This window comes from Diadema antillarum, unplaced genomic scaffold (assembly GCF_040938485.1).
Source record: "Diadema antillarum isolate AM-2024a unplaced genomic scaffold, OU_Dant_1.0 scf00000073, whole genome shotgun sequence".
NCBI classification, from domain to species: domain Eukaryota; kingdom Metazoa; phylum Echinodermata; class Echinoidea; order Diadematoida; family Diadematidae; genus Diadema; species Diadema antillarum.
The window spans coordinates 2,500,638-2,524,229 of NW_027270962.1; the positions used below are offsets into that span (position 1 = coordinate 2,500,638).

The 23,592-nt window shown below is 39.2% G+C and overlaps 1 protein-coding gene across 1 annotated transcript; it reads right to left on the reverse strand.

Moving 5' to 3' along the window:
- Positions 1-23,592, reverse strand: LOC139717243 (uncharacterized). Its single transcript, XM_071628741.1, has 2 exons — positions 22,353-23,592; positions 1-53 (listed from the first exon to the last, which is right to left on the reverse strand). The coding sequence occupies exons 1-2, from the start codon at positions 23,590-23,592 to the stop codon at positions 1-3; spliced, it is 1,293 nt and encodes a 430-aa protein (XP_071484842.1).

Sequence of the window (23,592 nt, forward strand, 5' to 3'; positions counted from 1 at the left end):
CTAAGTACCTTGTAAGGCAATTGCAGGATTGCAGGGGTCGCGGTCGGGCAGGGCTGGGCAGCAGCAGAGATGGGGGCAAACAGGTGTAAAACAAGCCCCTTGACTAAAAATGGACTCATCCCATTACATTTATCATGAATCACCTGCATTGTACTAACATTGGTAAATATTCAATAATTCCACAATTCATCACTGAAGGAAAGGTAAGAGCAGTGTACTCATCTCCAGACACAAAAATGTGTCAATTTTACGGGTGCTGTTCGTTATTCCGAAGGTTCGCTATTTCGAGGGTTCGTTATTCCGAAGGGTCGTCAATCCGAAACACACAAATTCCTTATACCTATAAGAGGTTCGTTAATCCGAAAATGGAAAAGGGTTCGTTAATCCGAAGGGTCGTCAATCGGAAACACAAAAATTCCCTATACCTTGAGGTTCGTTAATTCGAAAATGAAAAAGGGTTCGATAATCCGAACATTTGTGGCGTTATTCCGAAGGTTCGTCATTCCGAAGATTTATTAATCCGAAAATGAAATTCGGAAAAATGAACCTTCGGACTAACAAATCTTCGGATTAAAGAGCCTTCGGAGTAACGAACCTGCGGAATAACGAGCTGTAACCAATTTTACAGTGGAAAGTACACAAGTTCATGCTGTTACAATTTAACCAACTTTGAGCAAATAGGTGAAAAATCACGCCATCACAGAACCAGTGGTAAATGTGATCTACTTTATACAGATCAGGCAGAAGGCCATTTGTATTTTCGAGCATATCATACTGTGGGTGAACAAGAAAAACTTTTTTTCTTTTTTAATATCAGAGATTTTTTGAGGGAAGGAAGTGGGGTAGTCCTTTTTTCAACTTTCCCCTGCCTCATGTTCCTTCTCGGAAGAGGTGATTGAACAGTTTGTATAATATCGCTTTCAGATTAGAGTTATTTTAGGTAGTTCGATATTTTAGACAATTATTTGGCAATTTCATTTGTGTTATCATCTGAGATTTATCTTCAGTAAATCAGAGTAAATTTTATGAAGTTGAACATCTCAAGGCAAGTAGGTATCAAATATTCATGTCTAATAATTCCTGATAAACGATCGTGATGTTGGCATCAATTCAAGTTTTGGTGGACTTTTTCCCAAATTCCTTGTGAAAAATCCAGATTGAGGAAGCAAATTTGGATGATTGCATCACAAATAAAACAGCCTTAAACAACTTTCTGATTTCTTCTGATTTCTAATCCGCGCCCGAATTGATAAACAGTGTTGCTGCATGACAGAAAAAAAAAGAGATAATTCGTTTATTTCCGTGTACATTTTATCGTTCATATTGTACAGGGGTATATGAGTGGCATTCATTTTGAATTTTTGTATTAAGAAGAACATATAAGATTACAAAGAATATATTTTCTGTTTGTTTGTTTGTTTGTTTGTTTGCTTGTGTTGCAAGTGGCACTCATCAGATTTGCATTGCACATGCAAAACTTGATAACAGCGTAGGTATGTGACTGGAAAAACAGTAAATTCGTCTTCTATTTCTATGCATATTTTTTTGCCATTCATAAAGTACATGAGTATAGGAATGGCGGCCATTTTGAATTGAAAATAAGCTTAAAATACTAAATGTACCTACATTAAATGAAAATTTTCTAGCAAGTGCAAATAGAATTACTCAAGGAACAAAAATTTAAAAAAGTTTGATGTAATAATCGGTCATAAAATTGACATAAATGGGATTATCATGGCCAAATTAGCATATCTGGCGGCCATTTTGGATTTTTGCATTTTGCCGAAAATGCTCAAGGTTACGCGAGTGGCATCAATCGGATTTGGAATTAGCACCCTCGAATTGACAAGAAACCATCAAAAAACATTGTATATATCGAAAAACAAGGTTAGGTGCACTTTCTATGGAGCCTAGCCTGGACTAATACCAAATTGTAACCGAATCCTTAACCGTCATTTTCTATACTTGTGTGACAATACAAACAACTTTATAATTATGCTCTCTTTTAAATGAAATATTCAATGAAATTAAAAAGGTAACAGCCCATTTCACATAGCTTTCTTGTGTATGATGAGTATTCAACAAGCACTCTATGAAGTATATATGCGTGGTTTCCTTTTTTCGTTATATATTGTATTTGTTCGGTTATAACGAAATTTCGTTATAGCGAAAGAAAACCGCCGGTCCCAAGCATTTCGTTATAATGGGAGTGCACTGTAGTACTTGTTGCTCAGTATTTTCTCCCTTGTCTATCTTATTTATCCTCTAGTAGTAGTCCGACGGGATCCTAACCATGTACATTATTATTTTTCGATCAGTCTGCCTGTTGCGCTCTCTGAGCACTTATTGTTACACTCGATTGTTGGAATTCTTGCGCGTGGCAGCTGTCTGTTACCATGGTCACACGGCCTGCACGGTTTAGGACCCCGCTGGAATTTGACTCCTGAGCTCCATTGTTCTTGTGTGTATATTTTATATTCACGACAAAATTCTTTTAGCCCACCTTCCATTTATGTATTTATGCCAAACTGTTGCGTCATCATCTATACCTCCACACCCACTTAAATCCTTACAATCTCAGTCGTTGTTCTCTCAATGTCGTTACTTGTAGTAGGTTATAGTTGCAACATGTGACCTTTTTGTATTTTATTCTGTATTTTATTTAGCAACATTTGATTTGATCTTGTTCGTTTTAATCGGATCCCCCAGTTATAGTATGGTCTAAAAATATTTGTACTTATGCTTCCCCTAATCTGATTTTACCACGGGACCTGCGGCTCTATACAAGCTTGCTTTTACGCAGGCCCCATCATATTTTTCGCATCATGATCTCAGTTTAACTCGCATGTATACAGACCTTGTGTATACCAAGACAAACTTTTGAACATTCCGGTGAAGTTCTATTTTGAATTATGTTCTGTATAGATTTCGTATCAATTTACTTTATATTGTGATATATGTGAGAAATATGAAAATAAATTGAAATTGAAAAATTGAAATTGAAATACCATAGTTACCCAACAAGACAGTCTAATGAATTTCATTTGCCCCTGTTTAGAACTGTGTTAGAGCAGCAGACATTTATCTATACAGGTCCAAGATTCTGGAACTCCCAAAGTCCAGACCTAAAAAATGCTCCTTTTTTGTATTCGTTTAAAAAAAAGATTGAAATCATTCCTTCTTAAGTCTTATAATGTAACAGAAAGAAACTAGTTTGTTTGTTAATATTCTTAGCATGAAGGTTTTGTAACCACCAGGATGCTATTGATTTTTAATAATAGGCATGTTAGGTCGCGTCTTTCGCGGCATTCCACATCACATCCCTTGTTTATTTTATTGCAAACTTGTATACTATTGCACGTGCCTTCACAGAACAGATATGTTCCGCTATCAGCAATTTCATTCAATTGTATGTACGTGTATCACTTTCTCGTCGCTTTCAACGCTCTACACTTCTGATATGGCTAATAGTCTTTGTTGGTTTGATCTTGAATGTATCGATTGATCTACGTTTTTTTGTTTTTAGTTTTCTCGTCTCTTTACTTCTATTTCTGTTTCCTTCCTCTCCCCTTTTCGACTTCTTTTTTCATCCCGCACACTTGTAGATAAGTTTTCACCTATATTTTCTCCTGTGAGGTGCCCACATTGTACAAGCACAGTCTTTTGAGTGGGTACCTCCACTCTTTTTCGCAGAATGTATAAATATGTTTGTATGAAAAACGCTTCATTTTGAAATGACTACTGCCAAAATTTATTCTTTGCTATCTATGTATTATTCCTTCAAACGCATGTCGAATTTATACTTTTTGCACATTCTGTTGAAAGAAGTGAAAATAAAACCTTTGAATTGAATTGATTGAATTGAATATTTGATATCTCCATCGAAGGGAAGTGGGAAATGAAAAAAAAAGAAGAACGTGTCATGTATGATGTGTCCTTATAACAAAAGCAATGGAATAACTTTAGCTTATATGAAGAGTTTGTTCGCAAAAACCGATAAATCCATTTTTGAAGATTTTGAAGTACGGTCTCTGTCATAAAGTACAAAATAATACCTTTTAAATGATATATTGGTCACTACATATAAAGGTACATTTTTAAAGTTATGGTCAAAAGAAACGAAAATTTTCGTATTATTCTTTTTGTTTTTCTTGACCTTTAATCGCAGATATCTCTATTTGGCAAATAGGATGGACTCATCGGTTTTTGCGAACAAACTCTTCATACATATATATATATATATATATATATATATATATATATATATATATATATAATACATATATATACTAGGTGTTTCAAAAAGCATTTCCCCCTTTTGATTCTTGATAATTCAAAAACTATATATCAGGTAACACTGTCATTGATATGAGTGATAGCTGAATAGGGTACAATTTTGTTGGAGGTGGTTTAAATATGAAAGTTAATCAATTTCATGAAATGCATGATTGATTTCACAGTTAGGTTCCAGATTTTGCTCTATTTTCAACCCTCTGTACAAAATTTTCACTTTGCACAGGGGTCAATGGGTGTGTATGGGAGTGTGTGGTTAAACATCCTGACAATGGTCCTGAACAATGGCCAGAGGTTGAATGCTTCATCATTTATTCATGAGAAATTCCGCTATCACAACTAGTCTTTATTCAGCCTCTGGCAGTATCTGTGTAAAGTCAAACGCCTGCCGATACTGTCGTTGAGTCGCGACAGTGCTCTCCCTACTTCTGATAAAGGAAATTGCAATGAATACCTTCTGTTCTGTCGTTAACATGGTGACAGGAAGCAAAGAAAGTCAATTATAGTATACACTTGTGTATATGTGACTCTGCACCTCAAAACAAACAAAAAGTCGCCACACATGAATTTTTAGTTAAGACCATATTCTGAAAGAGCAGACTTTAAGCTTTAAAATGATGTATGACTCAAATCAAGTGGAATCTCCTAACCCATTTAAATATTGGAAAGAAAGCAAAAACTCAGGAAAGTGTGAACTGAGAAAAGAGGCTCTGAAGTACAGTGCCTATTCAAGCGCTTAATCTTTACCAAACCGTGCTGGCTGTGCGATGAATGGGACAAAAAACAGGAAGTAATCCACCAGAGTAACAACAATGAAGGGATTATCAGATTAAAGTGAAATTAAGCATGCCTCATTAACACATTCTGTCCACAATTAATGCCAACTTTCAAAGCAGTAGCACTATCCTTTCAAAAGTTATTAGAGTTGAAAGTGAAGAGTGTGGACAAGGTTTTTCAGAAATGAAAAAGGGATTCTAAAGTCACACCTAATCACATTATTTTACCAAAAATGTTCGAGATAAACTGCTAAAAAAACACACTTTCCTGCCCGTTTTATGATACCAAATTTTAGCATAATGTAGAAGAAGACCTGCTCTTTCAGAAAATATGAAAAAGTCAAGTTCGGCTAGTTGACCCATTTCACTTATTTTTAGTCCTCACACAAAATCAGTGTGTGCGACTTTATGTTCGTTTTGAGGTGCACGGTCACATATGTAATGGAGCAAATCTACTGTGAAACAATTCACCCCTCCAAATCTATATCCCAAATTTAGTGACATGTGAAGCAAAATTTGAAAATGATTGCCAGCTACTTTTTCCATGCGCATGTATTTTACCCTTTACCGCGCAAGAATTCAGACTAGCAGTGCCCACGGCAATCCACATGAATTATTGATTAATTCATGTGCCTGGGAGTGCGAGACTGACGTCTAGTCAACAGGTGGTTCAGGCATGTCCATTGTTCAGGGCCATTATCAGCACACACTCACATACACATTATTGGTTCTTGTGCAAAGTTCCATTTTTGTACAGAGGGTTAAAATTTGACCAAAATCTAAAACCTTACTTCAAAATCAATCTTAGATTTAATGAAACTGATTTATGCTTTCACATTAAAACCACCTCCAACAAAATTGTACACTATTCAGCTATTACTCATATCAATGACAGTTTTATCGGATGAATAATTTTTGAACTATTAATGATCAAAAGTGGGAAATTTTTTTGAAACACCTAGTATAATGATATATTGATATAAGTGGATGATTCAGGTTTGGATATGTTACTGTACATACCCAGTACAATGGGCCGAATGCATAAAACAAGCAATTCCTTGTAAGCAATTGCTTCAAGCAAAAGCACAAGCTCGTCTAGCAAAAGGTCCAGCTCAAGCAATTGCTTAAATCCATATGCATAATCTTTTGCTTATGCCAATACCTTTTGCTTGTCCGGCACAAGCAATTGCTTGCGTTTTCAACAAAAGGGACGTCACGCCTGTGCGAACATAAGAACAAAGGCGAGTGTGGCAGCATGTACTTGAAAGGGCATGTGTGTGTGGAAACATTTCCTGACATAGCAGAAGAGCTATGAAATGCACACACAGACACATACACACACATCTATACACACACACACGTATTACTGGCTGATTCCAATCACTGCAGCTTACAGCAGCCCGGATCTGTCAGATCGCACGTGGAGAGAGGTCTCCTCGCTCTCCACCGAAGTCAGACATCCTGCCTGTTTTTCATCACATTTTGCGTGCTAACCACGGGACATTCCCGTTGTTGAAATGAAAAAGTTTCTTACACTACTTATGAGTAATTTCTTGTAGATTTATACCACTCCTTCACAATTGTGGTCTTTCTTTCATAAATATGAAAATGATACTTAAAAGGGAACGTTCCGATTAAGCAAAAGCTCAAGCTCATTTTACAGAGCTTGGAAAATCGTAAGCAATTGCTAGCAAGAACTAGCAAATGGTATGTTTTATGCATACGTTTTTAAGCAAATGCTTGGTCTCTAAGCAATTGCTTGCGGGCAGCAAGCAATAGCTTGCGCTTGCTAGCAAAAGCTTCTGCTTGCAAGCAATTGCTTGTTTTTTATGCATACGGATTCGAGTAAAAGGCTAGCACAAGCAATTGCTAGCGTTTATGCATTCGGCCCAATGTTACACTAGTTTGCGTGTTCTAAAACAAAGGAGTTCTGATACCTTAGCCACGAAGTGCCGCCAAAGACACCGGTTGTCCGTAATTAATTTTGTGCACAGCATTAACTTCAATAAAATTAAAGATAATCTTAGCGGCACATGACATGCTTATGTATGAGTGGACTCTCAACTTTCGGGCGCACACGCTCTATGTCAAAGGTCAAATGTCATCTTTTTTTTTCAAATTCTACATTGATATCTCTGCAACGCATGCAGGTATCTTCTTGAAACTTGATGTATACATGATTCTCTAGTGAAAACGTTTTGCGATATTATGGTGAAGGATGAAAGGTCAAATGTCAACTGAAAATGCTATAATTTCTTCTTCTTTTTTTCTCTTTATCTCGAAAATTTCATCTCAGAAGTTATCTTCATGAAACGTGATAAATATCCATGCAGGGTCTATGCTGCCTGCCAATACATCTCTTGGTGGTTTTCGTTTCTTTCTTTTCTTTTTCCTTTTTTTTTTGGGGGGGGGGACGGTCCTGGGGTCAACGGTCAAATGTCAGGTTAAAGGGCTAAACATAAATTCTACCATTTAGCGCTAGAATTGCACTATTTCCTCCGTATGTTGCAAATTACTAAATGCATACACTTCCAATTATCAAGCTAGATAAATACGTGGGGTCATTGTAAAGATCAAGTGAAAATATCAAATGTCACTATTTTTCCCATATTATAAAAATATAGCCCAAAAGATTGTGAGAATTGGATATAGGGCCTATAATGAAACATTTCGTACCGAAATGAGCAAAAAATAAATCCACACATTTTGTGCGGTTCGTGTAATGCACGAGTGAACATCCATGCACCTGGTTATTCGACCTGTTCCACAACGCGTAAATCGGGGTGTCCTGTTATCTAGGGGGATTCATACTGCATTCAACACAAACTTCGGCGCGGTCCAATTCATTTGTCATAGGATTGACGCATTTATATGCAGTAAGCAGTCTGTGACACTGTATTGCTACATTGCACTAGGTATTACAAAATGAAATGCAGATCGTGTCACATAATAGCCATAGTCCATGTTGACGTGACACACGCAAACGTGTGCAATGTAGGCTTACCCAATCTTCACTATTTTTGTGTCGCACAATTCACCCCATTGCATACATGCCACGAATACGCTATTGTAGAAGTGATTACCCCAATCCGCATCTCCGTTCAATCCAAGCGAGAAATTCAAGACACAATACTTGATGAACTCACTCCACGCAGTTCCATTCCAAGATGAAAAAAATGCCGACGAGCAAATTGTTCATAAGTTTGTCATTCAAATCGTGAATTTTGGAAACGATACATGGGTACGACGAATAAATCCCTCTAGTTTTGAGCACAATGCAAGCACGCGAAGAGGTCACGCGCTGGGGAGGGGGGGGGGGGGGGTCACATGATCGAAAACGCTGTCTCATTTTGTAATTGAGAAGAAAACGTTTAGGAAAACAAATAATCAAAGGATTTTCGACCAAAAAAAAAACAATAAAACATCGGGGAAATTATCCATCTTTCCATAACTGTTCTCCCACGGGTTCAACAAACTTTTGATCACGCAGGATATTTAATTTTTAATTCAATTTATTTTCATTTAATTTATTTCTGCATTTTTCACAAAGTATTTGCAACGTAACACAAATTTTCTAATACTAATCACGTTATATCCAACACAAAATGAATATATAGATGTAATCACATAATGATACATGGGTAAACTATAATCATACAAAAACAATCAGGAAATCGTTGCTTATTCAATCTAAATGAAACACAAAATGCAGAAGACCGTCAGCTTTAAAGGGGTCGTATAGTTTTGGTTGAGATCTAAGTTCAGGTTTCTAACATTTTTTGGTGAGATTATGAGAAACATCTTATGAAATATGAAAGAAGAAAGAGCATGTCATTCCATGAGGAATTCAACGTTTATTTGATGAAAATTGGTTTTGAAATGGCCGAGATATTTAAAACAGAGCGATTCTACTAAAGTGTGGGACCCACCTTTTTTCTATGATCGCCTTGTTTTACTTTGTTTTTGGATGTTTCAGTCATTCCAACACGCTTTTCATCAAATAAACTTTGAATTCCTCGTTTTTGTTGGTTTTTTTTTGATTGAGGCCAGTTTAGGCCATTTATTCGGCAAAATAAAACACAATAACATGTAATAATGGCGTTTACAATGAGAGCCAGGCAGCCTTGAAAGCATCTTGTGCTTGTGTTAGGTTGCCTACACATGAAAATACAACTTTGCAATAGCAACATATATTACAACTGGTTCTGTGTGAAATCAAGTAAATAAAAAAAAAATCATCACATTAATACGTACATAGTATATACACACTCTCACACATACATACAACACACACACACACACACATGCAGTTTACATACTACTCTACTACTCAGTCATGGCTAACTGTTCAAAGAAAGAACGCTTCAATAAGCACTTAAATCTAGAAAGAGTTGTACTGCATTTCAAAGCAGTACTTATTGAATTCCATTCACTTACACCTGTGAACCTAATAGAGTGGGATCGTACAGTCAAACGAGTAAAGGGATACCGTAAATTACTTCGGGAACGAGTGGAATACATATGAAAATAAGAATTTGTTAGAAACATATTATCAAATACAGAAGGGAGCATACCTCTATGATATTTAAACATAAAGATAAGGATATTCAATCTGACAAGTTCATGCAATGGCAAAATCTGTAATTTGAGAAACAATGGCAGACTGGGGCTATAATATGGGGCATTACTTATTAAACGTATAGTTCGTTTTTGAAGAAGAACAAGCTTATTAATATGCACATGATATGTTTTTCCCCAGATTTCATTACAGTAATTTAAATGTGGCAACACAATAGAGTTATAAATAATAATCAATATTTTTCTTGGTAAAAAATGTTTGAGTTTTGATAAAATCCCAACGGTCCGTGAGATTTTTGAAGAAACATTGGATATATGAAGTTTCCAACTGAGGGATTCACTGATAAGTATACCTAGAAAAGATATTGATTCAGTTCTTTCAATAACATTATTATCTATCATTAAAGTATCACTATTCAACGATACTTTTTTAGTCATAGAATGAAAAATAACATATTTTGTTTTTTTATAATTCAAAAATAACTTGTTACTCTTGAACCATTCATTTAATAATTGAAGTTGTGTATTCACTGTCCTTATCAATAAAGCAATATTCTTATGTGAAAACATAACCACTGTATCATCAGCAAAAAGTGAAAACTTAAATACACGAGAACAATTTACTATATCATTAACATAAATAAGAAAAAGCAGAGGACCCAAAACAGAACCTTGTGATACACGGTCAATATGAACATAACTTTGATAACGGCAAAGTGTAGCAAGTGAAGACTGTTACTCATCAATGAAATTTGATTTTTTTTAAATGTATCAATTATAGCCCAATAAAGGTGGCGTCTGCATCTTATATTCAAAAGTCATGACAATTAATATCTAACACAGTTACCTCATTTCAGTAATGTGCTTCTTCTGTGCAGGTTTATTCAATTTTGATTTACCATAAAATTGGATAATATAGTTAAGGGTCGAGCATTAAATCAATGACGACCAGTGACTTTACCACAATATGAGCAACATGAAGAATATCCTATTATGGAATTACCCTTGAATAAACTGTCTGCACAATGTATCACGAGCGACTGACATATGCTTTTGTAGGCATTGTGTTGAATTTTATACAAACTTATATAACTGACTAAATGTGACGTGAGGTCAAAAAACTTCATAATCCATCGAAACACATAATGATGCAATTACCAGAATTCATATCTCGATCAATTTATGTATATATATATATATATATATATACATATATTTATATAATATTGACTGGCCTTGAGGGAGATACCAGAAAATATTGCCCAAACTGAAAGAATAATACCCGAGTCGAAGACAAGGGCAATATTCTTTCAGTACGGGCAATACTTTCTGGTATCTCCCTCAAGGCCAGTCAATGTCATAATTATTACCTAACCCCTCGGTAAATTAGGAAAATATGTGAATTCAATACGGCTGTACACCATGATATAGATCAGGCCACATTTAAAGGGAGGCAGTCCTGAGATTTTCACTGTAATGATGATTAAGAAGAGTAAAAATCATAACCTTTCACCAGTTATACGCAATTTTGAAAAATAATTCCTGCAAGCGATCGTGTAAGAGCCGGCAAAAAGATGCTACGTCATGCATGCCCTACTCACCAAGTTGACAGCCGTGCCTCTAAAAACCAATTTAAGTGTTCAAATGATCAGTTGTAATTTCATCATAAAATGTGAAAGTATGTGATTTTATTGTTTCAAACAATATATTTCAAGCTTAGTTATATATAATTCATGAAAAATTAATATTGTTAACATAAATTTATATGTATTTTTAAATCAAATATACCATGAACTTCACATCATATAGGCACAGTCCTTTTCTAGCTTCCGTCCGTGTTGCATACTTCTTAGCGTACAAACCACTCTCGCGCGCGAATTCTTACCATACTATAATGTACACATAGTACTCCGTCTAGCTGAGTTTGGCGCTCAAACCGAAGATAACCTGTGCATAAGACAGTCGAATTCTCCAAAGTAAATATTGTTTGTATCTCGATATTTCTGTAAGTACTCAGATATCGCCTTTCCTCGAAAAAGAATATGACGTCTGCCGGGCAGGGTAAACATAGGGGGTCGTAAGGATAACGATTTCGCTCCACTTTGCCGTGCATGTCCAGTCGGCACTGGCAGCAGCTAGTTCAGTGGCACTGTACTGCAGTCCAACCCCGGCTGCAGCCCCACCGTAAATGAAACATAGCTAGCCACTTTTCTTACCTCTCTACGATTTTTTTTCCTCGGGTCTCTTCGAAGACGATGCTCGAGGTGTTTCTGTTTCATAACTCATGTGAGCAAATGGTCGGGATTGCATCTGACTTCAGGAGTTTTCTCGGTTTACAACCGAGGGCCACAGCCTGCCGGTCCACGTAAAACATTGTTTTTCAAATGGTCCACGCACAGGTAGGTCACAACACGATATCGAGATTTTGTAGGCCCTAAGTTTCTTATGTTCGGCTTCGTTGTATCGAGATTTCCCAGACATACAGCTCACCTTTCACGATACTTTTGTGGGTCTGGGACGGAAAAAAAGATTTTCTTGGGAAATTTTCTGCACGATTCGAGCAAAACTACTGATGTAAGATAGCCTGACCAGACGACGCTGAATGCGGTCGCCCCTCTAGTGTACTAGTAGGTCTGTGTAGAACCGTTTCTACCTACAATCTGTACGTACTAGAACATGCATGCGCGGCAACAGGGCTGCATCTGCGCTTGTGATAGACTGGAAAAGTGCGAAGGGCAAACCGCGTACGGGGTATCTACCGTAGATCTAGTTGTACCGTCCACACGTGTACTGTGCGAATATACAATACACGATACACACACACACACACACACACACACACACACACACACACACACACAGAGTACGTAGAAACAATGTCAAATACTAGTAGCCACCGACTTCTTCATGCATCCGGGTAACTAGGGAGCGTACGGATAACGAGCAGAACACGGCTGGGAAGAGTTGTGCCTCGGTGACGTCTGACTCTCCGACAGGATTTACTCAATAGCATATTCACCATGCAGATTCACACTTTTTCAACCAAATTTACGAGCTTATTTGATGATTTGAAAGTTTGTTTTTGGTGAAAGTAGTTCATTGGAGGTACCAACAACAACATATTTCTTTTTTTTTAATTAGTGAGGACTGCCTCACTTTAACGTAACTGTAGATCATCACCAACATGTCGAATAATTGCAAAATTGTTCATCAATGTACATCATTCAACTCCAACTTCCAAGATACATATGTAGTTGTAACAGGCGAACTTCAAACATCCGAACGTATTTACACTTTGTTTTTGCTTCTGTTGAAATTTGGAGAGTTGTAATAACTGATGGTCACTGTGCAGTTATTGAGCACAAATAGACTCGTCATTGTTTGACGCGTAGTGCTGCTGGAAGTGGTCGACTTTGTATGAGATGATTTATTGGCGTTCTTCTGCGGTGCGTGTGTCCCGGATTCGTGAATGTCTCCTCTTTGTGATTAACCGGAATGTTTACATGTAAAGTAATTGGCGAAACCCGGAAAAAAAAGATGATACCCACTAATACTGCCCGCTGACCTTGACGACCGATCAAAATACTATTCGACTACAATTGCCCCGCAAAACTACCTCATTATAGGTAATAATATACACTATGTACCCGTGCGATATCGTCATGTTCATCACTAATCTTTCAACATCTCAATGAGCTGTGTATTTTTATTTTTTGTACCATGAACAAAATTGTTTCGTGTTTGATATGGATTATAGTAAAACGTCTTTAATGACACAACATGCTAAGACGATAACATAATATCATTATAATAGTCTCACGTGATAAGAATGATACAAACTTTCTCTTTAGGCCAAGAGGATTAGGTCAAAATAGGCTTAAACCTGGACGTGACAAGCTGATTTTTTAAAGGAAAAATCCAGGAATATGAATAGAATAACGTACTTAGTCTTCATAAACCCTCCCTGAACGTTTTCCACAATCCAAGATGGTACACAAAATGGCCACCATCTATCGAAATTCTTATAGCTTTTCAACCAGGTAACTCAAATACAAAATATAAATGGCTGAATATATGTTTTGAAACATAAAGAACTCAATAAGATACGTATTGAGAGATGTTGCAGCGCCCAAGTACCAATATATCCGCTTGAGCTCTTCCAAAAATAAAAAAGGCCGCCACTGACAGTCTGATAGCACATTCAGGTGGATACTTATATTGGGTAATATGTGATACATCATGCGTAAAATATTCAACAAACTTTTCATCAAAATATTATGCATGAATCATACAAAGTAAAATATTGGAATGTTAACATCTAGGAGTGTGTCCTTATCACGCGGGAAACATTTCACCATTAGTTTTGTTGTTATTAGTAGACAGGGCGATATTTTTTACCACATAATCTATTCCGTCATAAACATATGAGGTGAAAATCTAGTTCTAGCCTCCTTTTTAACCAACAAGATGCAGTTCATGTCTGCCATGAGGTGAGTTCCATTTGATATTTTCAATTTGTACTTATGAAGTAAAAACTATTCTTTGTGGTATCCATACTGTATACATGTTCCAAATTAGTGTCTACATGTGCTACTAAAAGTAATGTCTGTTATCACATGACAGTGAGTTTCTATGGAGTCTATTATTTCACCTAAAAACATCGTGATTGAATTTTATTTCATATAGATTGATTGAAAAATAAATAGAAATCAGAGAATGTATGACACACGTATTGGTACATGGAGGGGGATACCCCCTCCCACAAGAGAGAGATTTTCTTTTTGATATTTTTAGACTTGAAATTCAGAAATATAGTGCACACTTTTGGTAAGTGATATATATATATATATATATATATATATATATACGCGGGGTCTGAGTCATAATTGTTTGCTCAATGATTCAAAAAATAGAAAGGGGAAGGGAGAAGGGGATGGGGTGTAATTCTGGTGGTTTTGTTTTGGTTTTTTTAACAAGTGGCGCGCGACATAGCAGGTATACTGGCATGGTATTTTACATTTTCAACATCTGAACCATGCTTTAAGTCAATACTTTGCAAGCGAGGGAAGCGAGCGAGCGCTTGAGAAAAGTATGTATGCAAATCCTAAAAGGTAGAATACACTGTACTGTTAAGCTCTTTTTAGCTCTCACTAAGAGGTTTTGCAATCGAACGTCATACAGTATAAATAAAAACCTAAATCATTACAATCACATTTCTTATTCTTCGATTTCTTCAAACTAAAGGTGGCATGAATGAACACCCCCCCCCCCCAGAACACCCACTTCGGACGCCATCTCGGAGTGCGAAAAACTCTCAAGGATGATTAATGAGGACTTTTAACAAGTTATTTTAGTCATATTGCTGGACCTATACTGAAAAAACAGCAACAGCGTGTTACCAGAAAATAATTTCCAGGTTAAAACTAATACTCTTGGCCTACTTCGTCTCGATTACAGCCAACTTTTACTTTGAATGGTTATAATTCTCTCATTTTGAATAAAAACGTCTTTTATCACTGGAGTAGTAGCCTCTGTCTTACACAGGTAGACGTAAATTTCACGCTAGAGTATACCCTTTAGGCTGAAATCTTTACACACCTTGAGTGAACAGACAAGGTCACACACATCAAAAAACATAAATACATATTTCTCATTATACAGCATCTGCACATACAGGTTCCATGACATTTGCTCCTGCGACAGTTGCTTCCACGCAATATCTGCACACTAAACCAAACGTAATTTCTACCAACAAAGATAACCCTAATCCTCGCAACAAACTAAACCTAAAACCCTATCACAACCCTAACCTTAGCCGTAAGTAATTGTAGAAAAAAAAAGACTGGAGCAATGGCCGCCGGAGCTGAATTTGACAAACAAAAAATATGATGTGAACCATTTCAGCCATTAGCAATGTGACGAATATTATGGATACGTTTGAACTGTAATGGAATGACTATTGCAACATTTATTGTTTAACTAATTGCAAGCAATGGAGTCAAAAGCGGCCTGAGCTTTCGGTCCTAGCCGAATCCTCGTCAGAGGCAAAATGACAAACAGGCAGAGAAAGCAATTTTTGCTATTATCATTATTTTAATTATTATTATTCTCTTTTCTGTATTTAATTTCATTTCATTTCTTTGCGCTTTTTCCAATTGCAGACCCTTTTATTCCCGATTGATTCCTTCCATTTGTCAGAGTCTCTTTTATACAGCCTTTTTCCATCTATATACGTACACACGCTTGGTGTTGTTTGTGTTTATATAATGAAGAGTTTGTTCGGTCTCTGTTCGGTCTCTGTCATAAGGTACAAAATAATACCTTTTAAATGATATATCGGTCACTACATATAAAGGTACATTTTTAAAGTCTTGGTCAAAAGAAGCAAAGATTTTTTATCATTCTCTTTATTTTTCTTGACCTTTAATCGCAAATATCTCCATTTGGCAAATATGGACTTATCTGTTTTTGCAAACAAACTCTTCACATATTTGTGCTTATTATGCCTATGCTTACTTATCAACATATACATTTTTTTTTCTCCCTCGGATTTTGTGTCCCCCCCCCCCCCCATTTCAGTATTATGTGCTTTATTTTAATTTCTTTATCAATATCATTATTGTAATTATTATTGTCATCACAATCATTATTGTGTATACTTTGATATGTTTGATTACTTGCATGTGTTGGTTGACTCACTTTCATTTTGTTGCCTCCTTTTGGTACACCTTATTAGGGCTCACTGTTTGCTCAGCCCCATCCTCACCCCTTCCCCTTGCTGTTGTCATTTCACTCTTTTCCTTTCTTTATCCCTCTGTTGTTTCTTATCTTGTTTGATGTTGCCTCCCTAGTAATCCTTTTCCTTCAATGGTTGCCCCCATGGTCCATGGATGGCCCTCCTCTATCGTTTGTCTGTCCACCCTCCTGCTCTGATTCCCGTCCCTTTACCTCTTGGGCTCCTTGCCCATGACCTCCTGCCCTCTCCTTTTGTTTTCTTTGTTCTGTGCTGTCCCTGACTGTTCTTGTTGTGGGAAGTCCTTATATGTGATTGCTTTCCCTGCCTCTTCGTCATATTGCCTCTGACGAAGATTCTTCTAGGATCGAAAGCTCAGGTCGTTTTTCACTACATTTTACTCCATTGGCTCGCCACTATTGGATAAGCAGTTTTCAGCAGCTTTTTTGCTATACACTATTGCAAACAATGGCACATAATATTAACTTATCTTAAGGGCAGATCAGGAATTCCGTAAAAGGGAAGGCGCCTTTACAAAATTAAAGAGGTTGCATGCCCCCCATGTTTTCTTTTTATTTCTTTTGTTTTGACCAAAAAAAAATAATAACAAAGAGGGGCGCGCACCCGGTACGCTGCCTTTGGATCCGGTACAGAAAATTAATGATTTCGTGTACAGGTGTCTGAACATCATTTGTTCTCAATATTTCAGGGTCCAAAGTTAAAGTGCACTTAATCATGTCTTATACATGATAACAAGAAGATAAACTGCCGTCGTCATAAACTGGAGATAGGAGTTATAATGTATTTCTGTTTTAAAACCAGAAATCTGGATTTTGATTATTTTTAAAACTTAATACACTTCGCAGCGTATTAAGTTTGTTTTGATTTTTAATTCAAGGTTATATTTCCTGTCTTCTCGCGCTTTCATTCGTCAATCCATGTATATTTGTCAATCATTTTCAATAAGTTCTCACTTTCTCAATTCTTTCTCTTCTCTATTCCTCTCACACTTCTCTATTCTTATACTCTCCCTTCATCCTTCTCATATGATTTGATTTCATTTTGTTACACAACTAATGCAGAATAGGAAATATCAGGATCAAGCTAAACTTTTATTTCCTACTTTTTGGTCAATATCTTAATGAAAACGAGTATCTTTCCTGTTGTAATACATCAAATGGAAGTAAGAAACGAACTGAACGTTCCATTTCAAGTATATCTTACTATTTTTACATGTTAATCAAATATTTAGTGTGTACCACACTTATCAATTGTTTTATATTTATACCACAAAGTTTTCAGTGTGCATTCAGTGTAATTTTGAATTATTGTAAAGTGTAAACAGCAATTCAGCCTGCTGGCTGCTACGTTTTACTGTATATGTTCTTTTTTATCCATAATCTACTTCAATTCAATCCACTTTATCAATAGTTTAGAGAAACAAACAAAACAAACAATCTTAAAGACAGCAACAGTCATATGAATATACTACAGAAAAAAACTAAAATTTGATGTAGTTATCTATGTTTTGTCAGACCGCATATAAGTATACTGATGCCCTGTAAACAATGAATGTTAACAACTATTAACTGCAGGAACAACATGACCGAGAAAATTTGAGAGGCATAATGAAACATGAAACAATCCTATTACATAACAAACAATATAGACACTGTATCTGAACAAAAAGGAGCACTGAGTTTCAGTAATCATGTAAGAAGAGTACGAAAAGCAGGATAAAGACAGGTCCACATAAAGTGATGGCATAAAACTGAAAGCATGGACGACTGAGGGGAAACCAGCACAAGAAAGATCAAGATTTCAGCTACATATCCAGAAAACCTAAAGCCACAATAAATGTATCTTACTGATCTCACATGCAAGGATTATACAACTCAATGATTGTCATCTGAAGGATAACGATTCGAAGAAGAAACTGAGATGAATAAAACAGTCCCATGACATTTTTTCCCACAATTACTCCCATGAACTATCTGCATGTAACGTGCTAAGCCACCCATAAATCTACCCACAGGTGTAACCTTAACCCTAATCCTAATTCTTTCATTAAACTAAACCTTAAACCCTACCACAACATTAACAATCAGTCCTTTGAAAAAAATGAGACCAAAGCAAAATACAATGTCGCAAGAGCATATGTGCACCGAATAAGACACCTTCCGTCAATCAGAGCATTTCTCACTATAGGACACTGTCACAGGTAGTTTTCTTTTCCCAGTAGTATCTGAAATCTGCAAAAGAAATAGTTTTTTTCTCATTTGCTTATGTATATCTTGACGGGAAGATGTTGCCAAGAAAATACGTTTTAGGCACAGCTGTGTTTGTAAAGGAAAGAAAATAAGTAGCTGAGTGGAAATGTATTGGGCCGAATGCATAAACGCTAGCAATTGCTTGTGCTAGCCTTTTACTCGAATCCGTATGCATAAAAACAAGCAATTGCTTGCAAGCAGAAGCTTTTGCTAGCAAGCACAAGCTATTGCTTGCTGCCCGCAAGCAATTGCTTAGAGACCAAGCATTTGCTGAAAAACGTATGCATAAAACATACCGTTTGCTAGTTCTTGCTAGCAATTGCTTACGATTTTCCAAGCTCTGTAAAATGAGCTTGAGCTTTTGCTTAACCGGAACGTTCCCTATTAAGTATCATTTTCAAATCTATGAAAGAAAGACCACACTTGTGAAGGAGTGGTATAAATCTACAAGAAATTACTCATAAGTAGTGTAAGAAACTTTTTCATTTCAACAACGGGAATGTCCAGTGGTTAGCACGCAAAATGTGATGAAAAACAGGTAGGATGTCTGACTTTGGTGGAGAGCGAGGAGACCTCTGTCCACGTGCGATCCGGCAGATCCGGGCTGCTGTTAGCTGCAGTGATGGGAATCATGCAGCCAGTAATACGTGTGTTTGTATAGATGTGTGTGTATGTGTCTGTGTGTGCATTTCATAGCTCTTCTGCTATGTCAGGAAATGTTTCCACACACACATGCCCTTTCAAATACATGCTGCCACACTCGCCTTTGTTCTTGTGTTCGCACAGGCGTGACATCCCTTTTGTTAAAAACGCAAGCAATTGCTTGTGTGGGACAAGCAAAAAGTATTGGCATAAGCAAAAGATTATCCATATGGAATTAAGCAATTGCTTGAGCTAGACCTTTTGCTAGACGAGCTTGTGCTTTTGCTTGAAGCAAAGCAATTGCTTGTTTTATGCATTCGGCCCAAGAATTCTCCCAGAAGGAAGACCGGTAGTATTATGTAATCGCCTCTAGGCAAGGGTGAATGTCAGGGATACTTGGAATGTCAAGACCCGCCCGAAGCTACAGGTTGTATTGCCACAGTGTAGGAGAGAGTCACTCTTGGTAGCAGAGAGTCAAGTTGTGTTCTGACTGAGGAGCCAACAGGCTATGGCCCTCGAGTTCGGGTACTGTTAATTTTGGGAGGAGTTGTGGGCCCACAATGGTGGTGAGTTGAATAGTTTTCTATCAGTTTTACAGTTAGCGCTTAAGAAAGTTACAGCATTATTTTGTACTTTGAGAATATTATCTCAATGTCAGAAAAATCTGAGAAAGAAGAGATAGTTTAAGATGTGTGTCAGAAACTAAAGAATACCTGAAGTTCATAAAAAAAATATGGTTGTGATAGAATCTGAAGGAAGTCTATCAGTAAATGTTATTTTATACAAGAAAATAAACGGAAGGATGTTAACTCCGCAAATGCCATGGGTCGTCAGCAGCACACCAGGGATCACCAGTGTTTCGGCCATTTAAGTGCTGTACACCTCCCCCTGGCTGGCCGGTGCTGCGTTGGGATCCCCTTGACAGCACCCCCATGGCATTTCAAAGAAAAAAACAAAAAACAAAACAAAACAAAACAAAACATCACAAAACAAGACAGAAAAGAAAAAGCTTGGCATCAATCACCTCTCCTCACTCCCGAAACACTCTCTCTACACCCCCCTATTCCCACCACCCCCAAGCCTTCCCTACTATCCATGCAGATCCTGTCTCCGCTGCCCCACAAATTCTCCTGATCCACCTTTCCCCGTCCCTACCACCTATTCCCATCCCTCTGACCCACCTCCTTACCGATCGACCAGCATATCCCCTGCACCCCACCTCCACAGTATGCACCTCCGCTCTCCACCCCCTTTTCTCACACTCCTCCCTCAACTCAGCATACCTATCCAGCTTCCTTTCCCTTGCCTCATCCATCCTTGTCTCCCATGGCACAGTCAGCTCCACCATTGCTAACCTGTGCACAGACCTAGCCACCAGCACCATGTCCGGCCGAAGGGCAGTTACTACCACCTCCTCTGGCACTGTACGGTTTCCCTCATCCACCCGCACCTCCCAATCATCCCCCGCTGCTAAGATTCCCCCACCATCATCCCTCTGACCCTTCCTTCTCACACTGCATCTCACACCCTCCTTCACAAACCGGATTCCCCTCACCCTAGGAGGCCCATTCTTCTTCCTTGCCTCCACTGCCACCCTCGCCACCTCCGCCATCTCCTTCAACACCTGGTTATGCCTCCATGTATAGGCCTGTAATAGACCTCTACATGCTGACAGAGTGTGCTCTAGTGAGCCCTTCGCCTTGTTGCAGACCCTGCATCCACCATCCTCCACAATGCCCCATCTCTGGAGATTTACTGGAGACGGCAAAACATCAAAGGTGGAACTGATCATGAAGCGCACAGCTCCAGAGGACATTGACCAAAGGTCATTCCATGACACCTTCCTCTGCTCCACCCCTTCCCATCGGGTCCATGCTCCCTGCACTCCCTGCTGTACAGCCTCGGCAAAGCGGTACTCCTCCTCCTTCTCCTTAACCACCTCCACCACCAACTCCCTCCTACCCTTCCTGCCTTGCTTGCTGTACCATCTGACACCCTGATGAAACCCGACCCCTTTCCGACCCACCTGAACCGCACCCTGCATCTCCTTCCACTTTGCCATTGCCACTGCCTCGTCCGCAGCCTCCTCCGCCCTCCACTTCCTCCCTGCGCGGATCGGTGGCCTAACTCCTGCTATTACCTGGTCCTTTGACTCCCTCATCATCATCACTAGCCTAACCTTGCCAGCTTTGAACTCCTCCACCACTGACGTCATAGGCAATTGCAACCTGCCTGATCTGCAAAAGAATGCCAGATCTGTAAGCATTCTTGGAACGCCTAACCACTTCCGGTAGTATGAGTTCATCTTCTGCTGCATCCTCTCAACCCTGGACACTGCCACCTCGTACACCTGCAGTTGCCACATGATCCGTGGTAGCAAGCCAAACTGGCAGCACCACACCTTTGCATTCCCAGGGATGAGTGTCCTGTCCACCCTCTTCAACCACTCCACCACTTTCTCATAGATCTGAACTCCTCGGTGCCTGTCATTCAACTTGCACTCATACCACCGCCCAAGGCTCTTTACTCCCTGCTCAGTGACCTGAGGGATATCTTCTCCCCCAATCTGAAATCTCCTTGCGACCACCTTCCCCTTCCGCACTGACACTGAGCGGCTCTTCTTGGCCTTGAACTTCATCCGTGTCCAGGCCACCAACTCCTCCAACCTATGGAGGCCATCTTTGACCTGGGTCTCGTTGCCAGACACGATTGTGAGATCATCCATGAAAGCCCTAATCGACGGCACAACCACATCTGCAGCCAGCATCAACCCTTCAATTCTCGGGGCCACACACCGGGTTAACACTTCCATCCCAAGGACAAACAGCAGCGGCGAGACTGGACACCCCATGGGGATGCCAATTTCTAGCGCTTGCCATTCTGTTGTGTAAGTCTGGGTCGTGAATCTCATCCTGAACTGGCTGTAGTAGCTCTGCACCATCTCCCGGATCACCCTAGGGACCCAGAAAAACTCAAGAGCAAAGCTGAGATACCTGTGAGGAACTGATCCATATGCATTTGCAAGATCCAACCAGATGACATCCACATCCTCCTTCTCACGTTTGCACCTCTGGATTGACTCCCAAATCATCTGGACATGCTCCGTGCACCCAGGGAAACCTGGTATCCCTGCCTTCTGTATAGAGGTGTCCACAAACTTGTTCTTCATGACAAATCCTGACAACCGCCTTGCTAAGACACTAAAGAGGATCTTACCATCCACGTTGAGAAGCGAAATCGGTCTAAACTGGCCAATGCCTTTGGCATCCCTCTCCTTTGGGATATATACCCCTTCTGCCACACACCAGCTGACTGGAACAATCCGCTCCCGCCATAGCACCCTTAGGATCCGCCACAGCACCCTTCGGACACGAGGACAGTACTTGAACAGCTTGTAGGACAAGCCATTCTGCCCAGCTGCACTGCCAGCTCGGGCCTTTTTAACCACGGCTTCAACCTCCCACAACTTCAACTCACTCAAGTCAAAACTGACCTCTGGCTCCTGTGGCCTCAATAGCCCTGCCACCCCAGTAAAAGGCTCCTCTCTCAATTCATCACAGTATGTGGCCTTCAGATGCCTCTCGAGCTCTTCCTTCGACACCTCCAAACTTCCTGAAACCCCTTCCTCAAACAACCTCTTTGTGAACCTGTGCGGATTCTTATAGAACTCCCTCCTGTCCCTCCTCCTCCTCCTCCTCCTCTTCCTACACTGATATTCGGCCCTCCTAACATCCGCATACCTCTTCTTCAGGTCCTCATACAAACCCTTTCGACTAGCCCTTTCTCCGTCTGCCTGCCTCCACCTACGCCGCAAGCTCTTCTTCTCCGCCCTCAATTGGGCCATCAACCGCTGTCTCCTCGACCCTGACTTTCCAAAATCCCCCTCCACATTCCCCCCACCTCCACTACCCACAGGCTTTATCCCAAACTCTTCTGCACAAGCCCCATAACACAACCCCTCAAACATACGCATCTTCTTTTCAACACTCCCAGCCAATTCCACTTTCAAAACTCCCGCAAGCTTGATGTCAAAAAGCTCCCACTTCTCACTTCTCGCCGGTGGCCATGCAATCGGCTCCTTCCGCTCAAACACAGCATGTAGAGCATGCTGAGGGTCTCCGGCTCTGTGGTCTGAAACCTGACTGGGACCTCCCACTGTCTCACCCAGCTCATTGCTGGTGCAGTCATGCCCTACTGCCACTCTTCCACAGCTCGTTCTTGCTCTGTGAACTGCCACACCTCTCTTCCCCTTGAACCTCCTCCCGCATCCCGCACACACACCCTCTTGATCTTTGTTCAT